Source organism: Neovison vison, chromosome 7, assembly GCF_020171115.1.
Source record: "Neovison vison isolate M4711 chromosome 7, ASM_NN_V1, whole genome shotgun sequence".
NCBI classification, from domain to species: Eukaryota; Metazoa; Chordata; class Mammalia; order Carnivora; family Mustelidae; genus Neogale; species Neogale vison.
This window is the reverse complement of record NC_058097.1, coordinates 189,405,464-189,421,973: the sequence shown is the minus strand read 5'-3', so window position 1 is coordinate 189,421,973 and position 16,510 is coordinate 189,405,464. Positions and strand designations below refer to the sequence as shown.

General features: G+C 53.1%; 1 protein-coding gene across 5 annotated transcripts in view; it reads left to right on the top strand.

The window, feature by feature from the left end:
- The window catches only part of AMBRA1 (autophagy and beclin 1 regulator 1), a 180,793-nt gene that overhangs the window by 161,251 nt on the left and 3,032 nt on the right, over positions 1 to 16,510 (top strand). For all 5 annotated transcript variants that reach the window (XM_044259183.1, XM_044259188.1, XM_044259186.1 and 2 more), the window contains 3 exons: positions 3,277 to 3,416; positions 10,875 to 10,967; positions 12,243 to 12,436. In XM_044259183.1, the coding sequence (XP_044115118.1) occupies positions 3,277 to 3,416; positions 10,875 to 10,967; positions 12,243 to 12,436 (427 nt within the window). The remainder of the gene's footprint in view (positions 1 to 3,276; positions 3,417 to 10,874; positions 10,968 to 12,242; positions 12,437 to 16,510) is intronic.

Here is a 16,510-nt window from a genome sequence, read left to right as displayed (position 1 = left end):
TGAAGCCACAGGCCAAGACCAAAGCTCCCCTCGTCCAGCCCCCTGAGCTTAACACACATCGTTCCCTAACCCTGGGTGTCTCCTCTCATGCCTCCTACCCTTGGGGCGAAGGAAAATTAAACAGTCTGTGATCCTGGCCACAGTGGTTAGATCCCAGCTGCATATACCAGCTCTCATTTAACTGTATGACCTATGGGGGGACAGAAACAATTGATTTCTCTTCTGGGAAGAAAAACCTCTGTCAGAAAGGGTAAAGGCACCACACCCCATTCCCTGATTTGAAGGAAAAAGGGTTAATTAGGTGCACAGGGCAAAGGCTGGTATTGCCGTCTTCATGGAGAGTTGGCCATTGAGGCTGGTAGAGGGGAGTAGTTGTAGGTTTGTTGAAGGCGCCTCCCAGATACATATTTGCAAAGAAGAGACGATCCAAAGGTCAAGCAACCATGTTCTACATGACTAGTTTAGAAATACATAAACTCCATTGGGCTCTTTTTTTTTTTTTTTAATATTTTATTTATTTATTTGACAGACAGAGATCACAAGTAGGCAGAGAGGCAAGCAGAGAGAAGAGGAAGCAGGCTCCCTGCTGAGCAGAGAGCCCGATGCGGGACTCGATCCCAGGATCCTGAGACCATGACCTGAGCCGAAGGCAGAGGCTTTAACCCCTTGAGCCACCCAGGCGCCCCCATTGGGCTCTTTTTTAGTAGTCTCCTTGGTTAAACCAAAGATTCTTGCGTATTCTTACATTTGGAGTTGAGTCAGAAAGGGAGGGCATAGGAGGTTCTTAAAACAGCAGCCATGGGGCAATCTCGTGCCTCAAAATAAGGCCAGTTCCTTATCTGTAAGAGACCTCCAGCCTCAGGACCATAGCAGGCCGCTCTGGTGGTGTGCCACAGGCTGCCCAGGCACAGTTCTCAGCACCACAGAGCCTGGGAAATTCTTCACAACAGGATTCTCTGTGTATGTGTCAGTGTGTTGAGAACTCGTGCTGCCTGCTCTCCGCTCATTCTAGAGCCTGTCCTGGTGAGGGCCTTTAAGGTAGATGCCCAGGGCACATGAACAAGCGTTCCCACATCCCGGGCTTATCACTTCATTTGTGAATGGGCAGCGGACCCTTTGTTCAATTTTTGCTTCCTGTCTTTCCTTTTTTTCTTTTAATTTTAAATCTCTCATCAGGATAATCTGAAAAGTAATAAGTACTGTACCACCCTAAATTCATTTTTGAACATTACTCTATAAACCATCATCTCATTTGGTCTTCCTTCCACCTACCCCCCACCCCTCCATCAGGGAGCAGGGAAAGGCAGATGTAGTTCATCCCTATTTTATACATTAAAATCTGAAGAGGCGGGGCACCTGGGTGGCTCAGTTGTTAAGCATCTGCCTTCAGCTCAGGTCATGATCCCAGGGTCCTGGGATCGAGCCCCACATCGGGCTCTCTGCTCGGCGGGAAGCCTGCTTCTCCCTCTCCCATTTCCCTTGTTTGTGTTCCCTCTCTCACTGTCTCTCTCTCTCTGTCTGTCAAATAAATAAAATCTTTCAAAAATAAATAAAACCTGAAGAGGCTAAAAGGAGAAACATTGACTAATACTCCAGTTTAGGGGCGCCTGGGCGGCTCAGTTGGTTAAGCATCTGCCTTCAGCTCAGGTCATGATCCCAGGGTCCTGGGATCAAGTCCCAAGTCAGGCTCCCTGCTCAGTAGGGAGTCTGCTTCTCTGTCTCCCATCTGTGATCTCTCTCACTTTTGTGTGCTCTCAAATAAATAAACAAATAAAATCTTTTTTTAAATAAATAAATAAAACTCCAGTTTATAGATTCTTGGCTTCATCCTTTTCATAGACCCTAACAACCTTTTTTGAAGCCCCAAGATGCAGGTTCCTGGTAATGTTAGCAGCAGTTACCATCTGTGAGCTTGTGCTGTGCCAGACATTTCTACACATCATGTCTTTTCATCTCTCCAATTACTTGGTTGGTGGTGCATTCTCTCTCTTTCGCTCCCCCCCCCTTTTTTTTTAAGTAGGCTCCATGTGGAGCCCAGCGTGGGGCTTGAACTCATAACCTTGAGCTGAGATCAAGAGTCAAAAGCTTAGGGCGCCTGGGTGGCTCTGTGGGTTAAGCCTCTACCTTCGACTCAGGTCATGGTCTCAGGGTTCTAGGATCCAGCCCCGAATCGAGCTCTCTGCTCAGCAGGGAGTCTGCTTCACCCCTCTCCCTCTGCCTGCCTCTCTGACTACTTGTGCTCTCTCTCTCTCTCTCTGTGTCAAATAAATAAATAAAATCTTTAAAAAAAAAAAAAGGTCAAATGCTTAACTGAGCCATGGAGGTGCCCCAGTACTGTCTTTTTAAACTGAGATCTGGAGAAGTCACTGTTCTAGAAAAGAGGTGTCAGGCCTCCAAACCAGGGCTTTCTAATTCGAAAGAAAGTCCGTATCCTTCATTCTCCCACTGCCCTGCCCCTGTCTCTGACTGAAGTTGCTGTGGAATGCTGGAATGCTGTGCAGCTCGGTGGCTGGAGAGATCGGAGGCTGTCTTTCACTTCCGGTCCAAACCCCTGCTGCAGCTAAGCTGCCTCCTCAGAAAACAGTAGCTTTGGAAATAAGCTGACCATTGAAGGGGACTCTCTCCCTTGGAGAAATGGAAACAAGCTATTTAATGGTGATTTATATAAGCTAGAACGAAATCACGTACCTGTGTGTTCAAGATCCCCCTCTCCCCTGCTTCCTACATCTTAGTGCACCTTTTAGGTTTCCTTAACAATAGCAGTTTTAACATTGCTTTTAATTAGATGAATTAAGAATGTTCTCTAGTGTTATCACCCCCTCCCGCCCCCCTATCACCTTCAATTCTCCATTGCTGTGAGAGCTGTGATTGCCATGGTAACGGGACTCCCAGTTGAGCTTGGCTCTCACTGGTTTGTCTGGTCAGGGGAAAGTTAGGGGCAGGTCTTCCTGGTGAGCGGAGTTCTGACTGGCTTTCCAGGGGTTGACTTAAAGCCATGAAACGAAAAGAGCTAAAAGACTAAAGAGAGCATGAGCAAGCTTCCTGCAGAAACGCCCAAGTGTGCCCCTAGTCTTGCTCGGGAGTGTTCCAGCCTTCCTCCTAAAGTAAGAGGACCCCAGCCTCCCCCTGCTACCCCAAGTTCGCCAGTATGTGTGAGAGACCTTCTTTCTTATCTGTGGTTAACTTGCTTCTGGCCATAGAAGGGACTTTGTTATTCTTGGTAACAAATTGTTTCTCCTCGAATTCTCTTTTCTTCCCTCTTTCTCCCCCACCCAGAGAGTTTTCAACGTCCTTTACCCCATGCCTGCCGACCAGCGGAGACATGTCAGCATCAACTCTGCCCGCTGGCTGCCCGAGCCAGGGCTTGGCCTGGCCTATGGTACCAACAAAGGAGACCTGGTGATCTGCCGACCAGAGTGAGTGGCCCAGGGTGGGCGGCAGTGAGGGTGGGAGGGGGTCCTCCAGGCTGAGGATGGGAGTAATTGGCATCATCCGTGGGTCTGGCCGTGAGATGGTGTCTCGTAGGTGGGAAATTGAAGCTCTGCTAGAGCTTGCCTCATTCTCTGCATCACTCTGTAAAGGGTCCTTTTTACTTAGGGCTGCTAGGGTTAGCTCTCCGTCCCAGAAATCTTCAAAAAACTGGTTTAGTTATTATGTCTTCATAAATCTAAAGCAGTGTTTTTTTCCTTTGTTTTCTCTTGTTCTCCGGTTCCCTAGTGATAGTAAAGTTTCCCCTGCAGGCAAAGCATAGATATCAAAGGTTCTTTTCTAAACGCTTTTAGAAAAATTCAACAGGTGGTCTTGGGTTTGTGTAAATGCCACAGACGTAACTTAAGAAATAAAATTGGAAATAGAGTATTGTTAAAGCCCTAATTTGTCAGGCCACTGATCTCTAGCAGCCTGGCTCTGTGTCCTGCCTGTTTTCCTTTCTGCTTGCACTTCATAACAGTGAAGGCAAATTGAAAAGCTCCATTTAAATCAGAACGCCTATTATCCGATCCTGAAGTAAGGGGTAGGAGGGGACACTTCTTTCGTAGGTCCTGATGACACCCCTTCCCCTTGTGGAGGACAGAGGTCTGTTCTTTCACTCGAGACCCTGGGAGTCAGCCAGGTCTGTCATCAGTTCCCAGACCCAGCCAGGTGGGGCGCGTGAAGCTCTGTGCGTCAGTGCAGATCAGGCTGATTGCTGCCTGGGCCGCTGCAGGGTTCCAGCCGACTAAATGCCACTTCTGCCTCCAGGCCGTCCTAATGCTGTCCTCCACTTGGTGCGGAGTCTTCTCCAGGGGTGTTCTGCAGATCACAGAGCATGGCGTGACTGGTCTGGTAGGGTCTGTGGCTGTTGGAAGTGTCTGTGTTGCCTTTTGATAGGGCCTCTGGTGATTTTTTCCTAGGGTGTGTATTTGGGTCAGTTCTCATGCCTGGTAGGGGACTGAGCCTTGTCCGCTGAGCTAGGTCAGTGGCTCAGGAGAAAGGAAACCCTATTCTAAGGGCAGCTCTTTCACTCTATCCTGCATTTTTGGAGCCCCTCCCAAGAGAGGCTGCCGTCTGAGACTGTGGTTCTGCCTACCACACTCTGCTCAGGCTCTGTGTCCAGAGGGCCCCTCTCACTAGCTCCTCGTGCCTTCCCAGAACCGAGCCTGCCTCTCTGACGACTGTGCCACTATTAGTCTCGGCGCTGGCTCTGTCCGTTTCTGCCCTCCCCCTGGCCTGACCATAGTCCTGGGATCAGTCTGCTCTGAGCTCTTTCTTTTTTCCCAAAGCACATGAGACCGATTATCTTATCTCACCCTCTTAGGAGTTCATAAGAGGACTCTGATAGGCATCTTTTCCAAAACTGGCACAGAATTCTGGGCTATAATTTTATTCTTAACCAACACTGTAGTTACAAGCCTTTCTTTTCCTGTTTCTCCAAGACATCCTTCCTCAACATTATTGTCTCGTCTGTAGCTCCAGCCACTAAACCTTTGTCCCAGCCAAACTCCCAGCCCCCTCCCTTGTAAAAATGACCTGCTCCAACAGAGGCAGACTCTCTACCTCCAGTTCATCGTGGTGCCACAAAGGCTTATATGTCTGAAACCCCGGCCTCCGCACTTGCTGTGAGTCACGGACACCTCAGCCAAACATGAAGCTGGCTTTGGCCTCTCTTCTCTCTTTTCTGCCCATATGTTTTCTTCAACATCCAGCACCAGCAGGCTGGAGCCACCCTGGGCTGCCGGGGAACATAGCTGCAGGAACGCCGGCCTCTTCCAGGAGCAAGCGGGCACCGGCATTTGACACTGCGAACAGGGGCCCATTGCAGACCTAGTTGTGTTGGCCGTGTTGGCCCGAGAGAGAGCTAGCTTGCCCTGTCTGTGTGGGGTTGCTGTTTTCCCTGAATTGTTGGGTCATTCTGGCAAATGCCCTAAATCTTAGGGCTGCATATTTGAGGGAACCATGTAAATTAAGGCAGACATGACTTTGTCCTAACTTGTTCAGAGCTTCTCTGCTTCTCAGTCCCCTTCGTATCTGTGGGGTTTGGCTTCAGGCAGGGAAGACTGAGCAGTATTGAGGTGAAGACGGGAAGACTTATCCAAGGCCACCCAGCAGATCAGTGACAGAATTAGGTTCCCTGACTTTCTAATTCTGAGCTCTTCCCTACAGCTGGTTTTGTTTTGTTTTGTTTTTTTCTTTTTACCTTTTTTCTATCATGAATAACTTTAAAATTCTGATAGAAACCATGTACGCTCTTCTACAGAAAAGTATACCACAAGAACATCTGCGTAATTTCATAGCTCTCTTAAGACCTCAGGTAAAGCATGCAGCCCTAGATCACGTTGAGACATTTAAGCAGGTCAAATGATTGACATGGAGGGAAATGAGAGAGGAGAAGGGAGAATGTTCACATCTTTTGAACAGTCTGTGGTGGTCTCTGGCCTAGAATAAGGAGAACAAGTGAATAGGGCAGGAGGAGCTCAGGGTTGTTGTCTCTCCAGTAGGCGGCTGCCTGAAGCTCCCCGCCCTTCCCCTGGCGACAGGGCTCTTGCACACCTGTTCCCGAGGGCATAGCAGCTGGCCAGCCGGGGTTACAGCCCTCCCCCCAAGAACAGGTGCTTGTCTGCCTTCGTCTGCGGACACGGGCAGCTGCACCCCGCTTTGTGCTTTCTGTCTCCCTCTTGATTTCTCCTCCATTGTCCTAGCCTCCACACACTCTCCAAGCACAAAGAGGTCACAAGCCCCTTGGGCATCTCTTGGTGGCACTAAAACCCCACTGACAGTAGAACAAGGCCTCGGGAAATACTCCCATCATTCTAGGGAACGAAATTCTGATGATAGGCGAGGAGATGAGCAGCTGGCCCCGTAGCGCGTGTGCGAAGCCATTAGGGTGGCTGATAGCCCGGTCCCCCCACCCTTCCTAGCAGCAAGGCCCTCCTTTCTCCTTTGCTTTGCTCCCCCACCGGCCACTCCTCCCAAGCTGCTGCTGTGCTGGCTGACTGCCAGCCCAGCCAACACCCCCACCGATAACCACAGTGGGTGTGAAGTACCAGATTGATGTGAGGGGGTGCTCGCTCACTTCCGGCTTCATAGATCAGCCCTACAAATGGGGGGGAGGTGTTGCTGGGAAGACCACTGCTTCTCAGAGTCAGCTCTGAAGACAGAATTGAGGGACTCCTGCCAGAAGAAACTAGGTCGGGACTGTGGGGCATCTGGCCCCCTGGCCTGAGTGTGGGACCCCTGACAGGGCCCCAGCTCTGTCCCTTAAGAGGACGCTACCGCTGTAAACAGTGATTGCAGTCAAGCATCACTGACCAAGGAAGAGAAAGGCACACCCTGAATCAGAAGGGGAGCCACAGAGACTTCATCTTTCCGGCTGTCCCAGGTGCCAGCTCTTTCCCACGTTGCAGAGAGAGTGGGGATAAATGCCTGTCCTTCTTTCAAAGAGACAGCCATGTAAGGGATAGATGAAAGATGTTCTCAAAGAGAATATTCCCTAGAAGTGGAGGAGTTCAGGCTGAGTCAGTGGAACGTGCAGCTCTTGATCTTGGGTATGTGAGTTCGAGCGCCACTTTAGGTGTAGAGATTACTTAAAAATAAAATCTTAAAAAAAAAAAAAAAAAAAGTTGAGATGTTCAGAGCCATAATCTGCATGGGAGCATGGTCACCACTGAGGAAGCCAGGCCGGCTCCTAGCTATGTTGAGGGAACTCAGAAGGTCCCAGCTGTGAGGGAGTCACTGAGCCCAGCCTGGCAGCACAGCCTGCGGATGCTGCTGAAGGAAGCCTGGGATGCAGTGGAAGCAAGTCCCTTTGAAAAGGCTGGCCCTGCTCGGCCTTCCCGCGCTTCCTCATCCCTTCGTGTGTTTACGTGGCTTCCGGGAAGAACCCAGAGGCAACAGTGACTCATTGATCCTTACTAAGACTCAAGGAGAAAAGAGATGGTTGGGAGCATTCTTCAGCTTTTAGGCGGAAATCAGTGATATTGGTCAGGTATTGGAGGCTAAGAGTCTCAGTAGCCAGAGAGGGTGTCTTCACTTCTGATCCTTGTACAGTACCTGGAATTTTAACCAGACTTCCAAAAACATGAGCTTGTTGTCATCAAGCTGCTTTGACCACAGAAAGTAGAACAGGTCAGGGCTCCAGTAGACCTGTTGATGGCGGGGGGCGGGGTGGTACTCAGTAAGGAGGGGGGCTGGCTGGAGCAGCACATCTGCCAGTCTCTGTCGTGGCCTTCTGCTCGGCCGTCGACCTCATCGCTGAATGTCCTGAACCCGCAGCTCTGAGCTGACCGTGCATGCTGCCCAATGGAAGGTGTTTGAGGGGACCCTTTGATCATCAGCATGACGCTGCCACTCCCAGCACAGGGACTGGGGCCTTCAGGTGGCCTGTCTTCTGAGACCGGAAGGAGGTTCCTGTCCACGCAGCGCATGGCTCGGCGTAGGTCTAGTGTGGACGGTTTGTTGTCGCTCACCAGCCCTGGCTCGCCGGAGTTACAGAGGAGGGACTTGGCGGGGCCCCAGATGGTACTGCCACCTGTCAATAAATCTTGACAAGTTTGTAAACCAGAGGCTCCCTGGCAGCTGGCCTCACGTGGGGCCTCATGCAGCCAGGATTTGCTCAGCAAAAGCTGCAGTGATGGCTTTGTTTTGGGGGCCGCTGCTGTTGACCTCTGGCCCTTTGCCTCTTCCCTCATGGAAGGTCCTCTCCCGTCTCCTGGGCTCTGCAGTGCCCCTGCTCTTCTCAGACAGCAGCCCCCCCCCCCCCCGCCCTCCAAGACAGCTGAATGCTCTGAGGAGGAAGGAGCTGCTGCTTTTTAAACAGACGGTCTGGAGAAGATCACACCAAGAACGCAGCCCTGTGGGTCCCTGGGGCTACCCGAGGGCGGTTAGACCGGAGCAGGGAAGGAAGAGCACCTGTGCTTGGCTGTGGCTCTTTTACTCCAAACTCACTCGTGTGCCCCTTAGGTGAAGCCCAGTCCCCAGAATCTTCATGACCTTTGAGAGACAGATGCAGGGCTCTGGCCCAGGCCTGTTCCCTTTCACCTGCAGCACACTGTCCTGACGTGGGGTCCCTCACCATCCAAGCCCTGTCAGGTGCCCATCCTGGCTAATCCTGGCTAATCACTTGCCCCTGCAGAGGGCCTTTTCCTCATGACCCACTGACTTTAATTTTTCTGCTCTTTGTTGAAGAAGTTCTGTCATTAAAGGAAGATGGCCGGGGGCTCTAGGTGAGAAAGTTGGCTTTTGTTGGAGCTTGTCTTAGCTCGGGCAGCCATTACAGAACACCACAGACTGAAGGTCTTAATCAACAGAAACTTATTTCCTCACAGTTCTGGAGGATGGAAGTCCGAGGGGAGGAGCCAGCAGGGCTGGGTTCTGGTGAGGGCTGTCTTCTCACTGTGTCCTCTCATGGTGGAGAAAGAGATCTCTTTCTTACTCTTCTTCTTTCTCTTTTTCTTCTTCTTTTTTTCTGAGATTTTATTTTTAAATAGTCTCTACACGCAACGCGGGGCTCAACCTCACAGCCCCACGATGGAGAGTTTCATGTTCCACTGACTGAGCCAACCAGGTGCCCCACTTTCTTACTCTTCTTAGAAAGCCACAGCCCTTCTGGATTAGAGTCCCACCCTTTTGGCTTCATTTAATCTTAATTACCTCCTGAAGACCCTCTCTCCAGCTGCACTCTCACCGGGGGATAGGCCTCCCATCTGTGGATTTGGGGGGATACAGTTGAGTTCATGGCCCGGTTCCTCCAGCATGTGTGCACGCCCTGTCCCATTTAGGAGCAGAGCCGGCTGTTCAGAGTATCTCTTACAGTCTCCAGAGGGACACCAGGGTTTTGTTTGGGTTTTGTTTTTTGGGTTTTTTGTTTTGTTTTGTTTTTCAAAATTGATTTATTTGACAGACAGAGATCACAAGCAGGCAGAGAGGCTGAGAGAGAGAGAGAGAAGGAAACAGGCTCCCCGCTGAGCAGAGCGCCCAATGCGGGGCTCGATCCCAGGACCCTGGGATCATGACCTGAGCCGAAGGCAGAGGCTTTAACCCACTGAGTCACCCAGGCGCCCCTGGTTTTTGTTTTTAAGTGAGGTCTGCACTGAGCATGGGCCTCAGACTCACCACCTGGAGATCAAGAGTTGTGCGCTCTACTGACTGAGCCCGCCAGGTGCCCCAGGGACACCAGAGTTTGGACGGGATCAGACATCGCTTCCCCAAATCCTGTCCCCACCTTCACCCCAGCACCCCACGCTCACCCACAGTGACTGCTAGGTAGCCCCTTTTCCAGGAAGGAATTCTTTTTTTTTTTTTTTTTTAAAGATTTTATTTATTTATTTGACAGAGAGAAATCACAATAGGCAGAGAGGCAGGCAGAGAGAGAGAGAGAGGAGGAAGCAGGCTCCCTGCTGAGCAGAGAGCCCGATGCGGGACTCGATCCCAGGACCTTGAGATCATGACCTGAGCCGAAGGCAGCAGCTTAACCCACTGAGCCACCCAGGCGCCCCCAGGAAGGAATTCTTAAAAACGAAGCAGTCTATGGGTTGCTGCCTGGGGTGGCAGGCCATTGTAGAGACACGAAAAGCCAGTGCTTCCCTTCTGCCAGCGGGGCCCGTGTGAGATTAGAAGAAACAGCATAGGGTGCCTGGGTGGCTCAGTGCGTTAAGGCCTCTGCTTTCGGCTCGGGTCATGATCCCAGGGTCCTGGGATCAGGCCCTGCATCGAGGCTCTCTGCTCCACGGGGAGCCTGCTTCCCCTCTCTCTCTGCCTGCCTCTCTGCCTACTTGTGCTGTCTGTCAAATAAACAAATAAAATCTTTAAAAAAAAAGGAACAGCTTGATGGCCCATTCCAAGGAAAGGAGGAAGCAGGGCGAGGTTGGCAGCGGGAGAACTCCGAAGGGTAAGATGCCTCATTTTCCTTCCTTCCTGCCCCATGGCAGCAGGGAAGACCCTGTGGCAGGAGCCTGTGCTTTGTCTGCTTTGGAAGACGAAGCCTGGACTTTAGGCAGGGCCGGCTATGGCGCCCTGTCTCTCTAGGGCCTCCCTGGCCTCTCATTTTGCTATCTTGGGTCCTTTCTTCATGCCTGAAGAACACTCAGCCCACTGCCTCCATATAGGGTGGCTCTTCCTTAGCGTTCTCTTAGGCCCTCAGAGGAGCTGCGGAGGCATTCAGAGGCAGGAAGAGTCCCCCGCTACAGGCACTTGGGCTGTTGGAGAGTCAGCAGCGTCGCTTCAGTACAGAGCGTCCTGGTGGGAATCTCTAGTCCTGGTCTCAGCTCAGCCCCTTGAGAGACTAGAGAGGGCTTCCAGGCCACAGTCCACAAAGCCCGAGAGGTGTATGGAGTTCTGGCCGTTCTCTCTAATGCTCTCTCTACATTTTCTCCTCTTCTCCCTCCCCACCTGATTTTCAGGGCTCTAAACTCTGGTGTTGAGTACTACTGGGACCAGCTAAACGAGACTGTCTTCACGGTCCACTCCAGCAGCAGGAGCAGTGAAAGGCCTGGGTGAGTTTGGGAAGGAGCAGGGCACAGCCGCTGGAGGGAGGCCTGTCCCTTCCTCCTGTTTCTGATGGGCTCTCAAGCAGTGCCTCGGACCGCCCCGGCCTCCCTCGCTGCCTCTCCTCAGCCACAGCGGCTCCTCTTTGATCTGCTTTATGCACTGAGCTTTTGCAGTTTCATTTAAGAAAAGCATTCTGTGGCTAAGGAAGAGAACAAAAACCTCTGCTCTTAGAGTCTTGACTGAGAACAAACTAGGACATCCTGTGGCCCTTTCCCATCCTGGCCATGGTATCTGGGCACACTGTGAGGGGGAAGACAGAGCACTAGGGAGGGATGCTGACCTCAAGAAGTATGCCTGTGGCCCACGAGAACCTGTGGACAGTGCTGCAGGTGACCAGGGCCTCGGGGCACAAGCTGCTCAGAGCTGTAGCCCAGGGACAGACCTTCCACAGGAGCCAGTTAGAGAGTAGAAGCCTGGTACTGATCCTCTTATCACTTAGTTTATTAATGAGGACTGGAACATTCTGACAAAAAGTGCTGGGTCAGTAATACACCTTAGGCATTCACTGCTTCCTAGAGGAATTACAAGGCATAGCTCGAGGAACAGTCTCCAGAAGCGGCTAGAAGGGAGTGGCTGGTGCCTGTCACCGAAGTCGTGGGCTCCCTCTGCTTCCAGCTGCAGCTCTCCCAAGGGGTCAGTGCCTGGGAGATGCCCAAGGGAAGAGGGATGCTAGCTTTTTGCCTGGGTCTTACTCATGGTTCAGCTTGAGCTGCCTGCCTTCAATGGTCTGCTGTGGGAAGGCACTGAAGGAGACCAGAAGGCTTTTCCTCTAACGTGGAGATCCAGGGAAAGTTCCAAGAATCTAAACTGGAATCTGTCGGCACATAGTTAGAAGGAAGGGAAAGCTGAGAGAGGAAAGGTCCCGCTGCTCACCCTTTGTCGCACAGACGTCAGCTGGTGGCTTCCTGCTTGTAAATAAGAGTCTTAAGATCAGCCACCTCTACCTCCCCTGAAAGATGCTCCCTGTTTGAGGGAGTGATGGAACTAGCTGGTTTGCAAACCGGGGTGGTTCTGCAGCCTCCTCGCATCATCCCAGGCTTGGCCTGACCTGGAGGAGTGACCTGCTCTTGGGAGGGAGCCAGAGGAGCAGCACAGTTTGTCCTCAGAGCCTGCAGGCTGTGCTCCAGGGGGCTGTGCAGGGTTGGTGGGGAGCAAGTAGAACTCGGCGAGGCGTGCTGTCCCAAGCGCTGCCTGACTTCCGTCTGCCTTTCTCTCTCTAGAACCAGCAGAGCTACGTGGAGGACAGACAGAGACATGGGTCTGATGAATGCCATTGGACTGCAGCCCCGGAACCCCACCACCTCCGTGACCTCTCAGGGCACCCAGACTCTGGCCCTTCAGCTGCAGAATGCTGAAACACAGACGGAGAGGGAGCTGCAGGAGCCAGGGACAGCGGCTTCGGGCCCTGGTGAAGGTAAGAGTCACATAATTTTATTTTATTTTATTTTTTTTTTTTAAGATTTTATTTATTTATTTGTCAGAGAGAGAGGGAGAGAGCGAGCACAGGCAGACAGAGAGGCAGGCAGAGGCAGAGGGAGAAGCAGGCTCCCCGCCGAGCAAGGAGCCCGATGTGGGACTCGATCCCAGGATGCCGGGATCATGACCCGAGCCGAAGGCAGCTGCTTAACCCACTGAGCCACCCAGGCGTCCCATGAGTCACATAATTTTAGAGCACAGACACGACTGAGGGTCCTCTCAGCCCTCCTGGTCCCTCTGCAGAGACGGGGGTGCCAAGAAAGGGCCCTCCCCTCTCCGGAGGCGTGCCCTCTCACCTGCCTGGGGCGCATCCCCTGGGGGCGCGAGGAGACTCCTGGGTGGGAACAGCGTTTCCCTGATCTGGCTCACTGTTGGCAGCAGGCCCAGCGGCTCCTGCAGCTCTGCTCGGCTCCCACCGAGTACCCTGACCGCCCTCTTCTGTAGGACTCGGAGGACCCAGGCTGATGTTCCAGAGAGAGCACACAGGAGGTGGCCTCGATGGAAAAGCCTGCGAGACAGACTCAGTGCCGCGGCCTCTTGTACCCGGGACGGGCACGCCGGGCCCTGGGCTTCTGGGGCTGGCTGTGATCACACCCACGGCTCCTTGCCATTCTGGCTGTGGTCAGCGCACCAGCAGCCCCTTCCTTACCTACCTCGGGTGTAGCTCGGCTGGCCTTGGCCCTGGCTCTGTGCTGGCCTCGCGCTTCTGAGAGCCGATTAGCACTTCCCAGCGGTACAGCCTGGAGCCGCTTTGGAGTCTGTCAGCAGCTGTGCTGAGCAGGCTGTTCTCCCCCCGTCACTCCCCTTACCCCCGCCCCCGCCCCCTTGCCTGTTGGACCTTCAGACAAGGCAGCCGGACACAACATGCTTCAGGTCTGTGTGAGCCATTTGCCACCAAAGAGCCGCAGAAGGAAGAGCCGTCCGTGGTTTGAAGGAGGCAGAGTGACAGATCTGCCTGTGTCTCCCCAGGGAGCAGCTTTCTGTACAGTAGCCCCCCACAGGGCACTGTCCCTCTCCCCACTGTGAATGGAGATTTTTAAAAGTTGAGTCCTTTTTTTGGTTTGTGGCCCAGGCCGCATCCCTGTCTGAGGCCCAGGCCTCTTCCTTGGTTCTGGCAAGTTTCCCATGGCAGTTCCCTTCCCGTCCCCTCGCCACAGAGGACAGCAGCTGGCGGAGGCGCTCCCCGGCAGGTGTAGCCGTGTGGTGCCCGAGTGCGGCAGAGGGGTTCCTGCAGCTCGCCGCGGCAGTCTGGGGCCTGTGACCTTTGCCTGGAGCTCTGGACGCCGCCCTTCCCAGCACCCCAGTCCCTTTCAGAAAGCCTCTCACATAGACAGAAGTGAGGGGGAAAGGATGGGTTGTGGGGACAGATGTCACTGGCCAGCTTCATCTCTCCTGGCGCCAGGAGCCTTGTTCTGAGGTGCTTACCCCATCGAACCACTGGCCACTCCTGCCACGCTGGCAGCAAGGCAGGGTTCCAGGAAGTAAGTGTCTCCTCAGGCGCACATGTCCCCTCTGGCCCACCTTCCCCGTCCAGCAGGTGGGCCTCGAGGCTCCGCATACCGGAATCCCAACTCTCAGCCCTGCTCCTCTCTCTCTGTGTTGGCAAACTGGTGGCCACAGCTGCAGGAACATGTAGCGGAAATACATGTGAAGTTAGTGAAGTTTGCTGACCCTTCTCCTGGGCTTAGCTAGAAGGTGGGGCCCAGGTGGGTATCCCCTACGCACCCCGACACGTCAGCGGCCCGGTGGGTTCGGTGGGGGAAACGGCTCTGCATGACTGATTCCCGTTCTGGGGCCGCCCCTCCCTTAGCCCTTTCCCCGTCAGTCAGCACAGAGGGTTTCCAGGCCACTCTTAATTTTCTGACTCAATAAAAATTGGATTAGTCTCCTCAGCTCCTTCTAGGACTTCCAGGAAGAGCCCTCCACGGAGGGAGTTTGCAAGTCTCAGCTCTTTAGCTTGTCCACCTTCAAAGTTTCCCAAAGTTTGCCATCACTCAGAAATGGAGGGGAGCATTCCCTGGGCAAACTCTTTGCTCCCCACACTGATACCATGCCTGCCAGGCATACAGTAGGCATTCAGGAATTTTGTGGAATGAATGGATTCAGTGAGGCAAAGGCCTGCCCCTGAACTTGGCTGCACTGCACTCCTCTCCTCTGACCTCTGGAGAAAGGTTGCCTAGGCCTCTTCTTGGCTGGTGAAGATGAGAGCCCCACCTCAGTAGCCTGGGCCCGGGGCCAGGGAAAAGCAAAGGTGGAAAGCGAGAGGCTAGAAGGCCAGCGTGTTCCCTGAGGGTGGGAAGGGCAGCTCTTCCTTCTACTCGGCCTCACTTCCCTCTTCTGGGCATGAAAGCCCCAGAATTAAATGTAGTTACAGGGCATTATGGGAACTTGCTGATCCCATCCTGGCCTCTGCATCTAGAATGTACCTTAGAACTTGCCAAGGAAAAGATGTCCTGTCAACAGTAACCCAATTTCCCATTTTTCAAAGACAAAAAGAAATGCTTTTGCTGGGGGTGGAGACAGCAGAATTAACCTCTATGGCCACCACTGCTCCTAGAGCTAATAGCTTGGATCCCCGGCCATGGTTGCCTTTTCCCTCAGGCTCCAGTATGTTTTCTTCTTGAAGAATGTGCCAGCTGAAGAGTTAGCCTGGCTTGGAGTCCTGGAGGGAGAAGCACAGCTCACAGCTGTGTGCACCAGCCGAGAGGAAGCCATCCACGGACACAGCTTAACTTCTCCATCTAGTCTGTTTGAGCCCTGACTTTATGACTGATACTGTGTTAGGCACCATGAATCCAAAGGCATTGCAGAGAGAAGCAGATTCTGAGATGAAACCGTTGCCTTTTCCTTCCAAAGCAAGTTCAGAAAGGAAACAAGCACTTAAGTACTTCTCATACAGCAGAGGGGTGACGTGTGACCAGATTTCACAGAGTACCCTAAGTCTGGAGCACCTGTGATCAGCCTGGGAGCCCTTTCATTCAGCCACACATTCATGTGACAGATGGATGCCAAGTGCATCCATTAGACACCGGACCCAAAGATAAATAAAACTCACTCTGAGACCTTCAGGGACTTACAGCCCAGGAGGGAGATACCACAGCCACAAATAACACCTGTGGAAGGATGGGGCACTGGGAGGGCTCAGGGAGGGAGCAGCCACTTCCTGCTGGGGTCCACAGAAGGCCAGGTGGGAGGGGTGGTATTTACATTGACCTTGACATTCCCAGGGTGTCCCCAGTGTGAGTGAGCAGGGGCAGGCAGGCACACAGTGCCCCACACAGCAGCTTTGGTAAGAGCATTGATGCAGGAAGGGAGGATGTTCGGGGAAGTGGCTAGGACGTGACCAGAGGGCCCTTAAATGCCCTGCAAAGGTGTCTTGACAACTTCGAGAGCCCTTGGAGCTGCTGGGTTTTAAACAGAGGAGAGACTTAACTAGAACTCAGTGAGTCTGAGCTTAATTAGAGTGGTAATAGCAGCAGCGGGGAGGCTGGGTGGAAAGGGAAGAGGTAGGAAGCAAGAAGATCAGTCAGGACATAACAGCCACAGTCGTGGTGAGAGGTGGCCCAGGCCAGAGCCATGGGAACAGCAGGAAAGCACAGGAGGGCCTCTCCGAGGAGCTGGCTGTAGCACTGCCCTTGGGGCCCCCAGGCAGCCCTGTCCTGCCCCCGGAAGTGAGCTTCATGAAACGAGCTGATAGTTCACTAGGCACAGAGCCCAGCACAATGAGTTCCAATGCCAGCAGGCCTCGGGCCAGCCCCCTGCACATCCCAGACCCAGCTGGGGAGGCCCTCAGTGCACAGAGTTCTTGGAAAGCAGTGGGGGTGGCAGCGAGCACAGAGAGGTCCCCAGGGGGCCTCGCCAGCAGCCCTTTTGGCTTATAGGGTAGGAGCTGTGCCAGCACCGCGGCCCTAGGTTGACCTTTCCTCTTACCCTCTGCCCTACCGTTGGAAGGCTTTGTCCCCTGAGAGAGGTGTCTTCCCTTCTGCCCTGGGAGTTGGCGCTGAACTGTCTG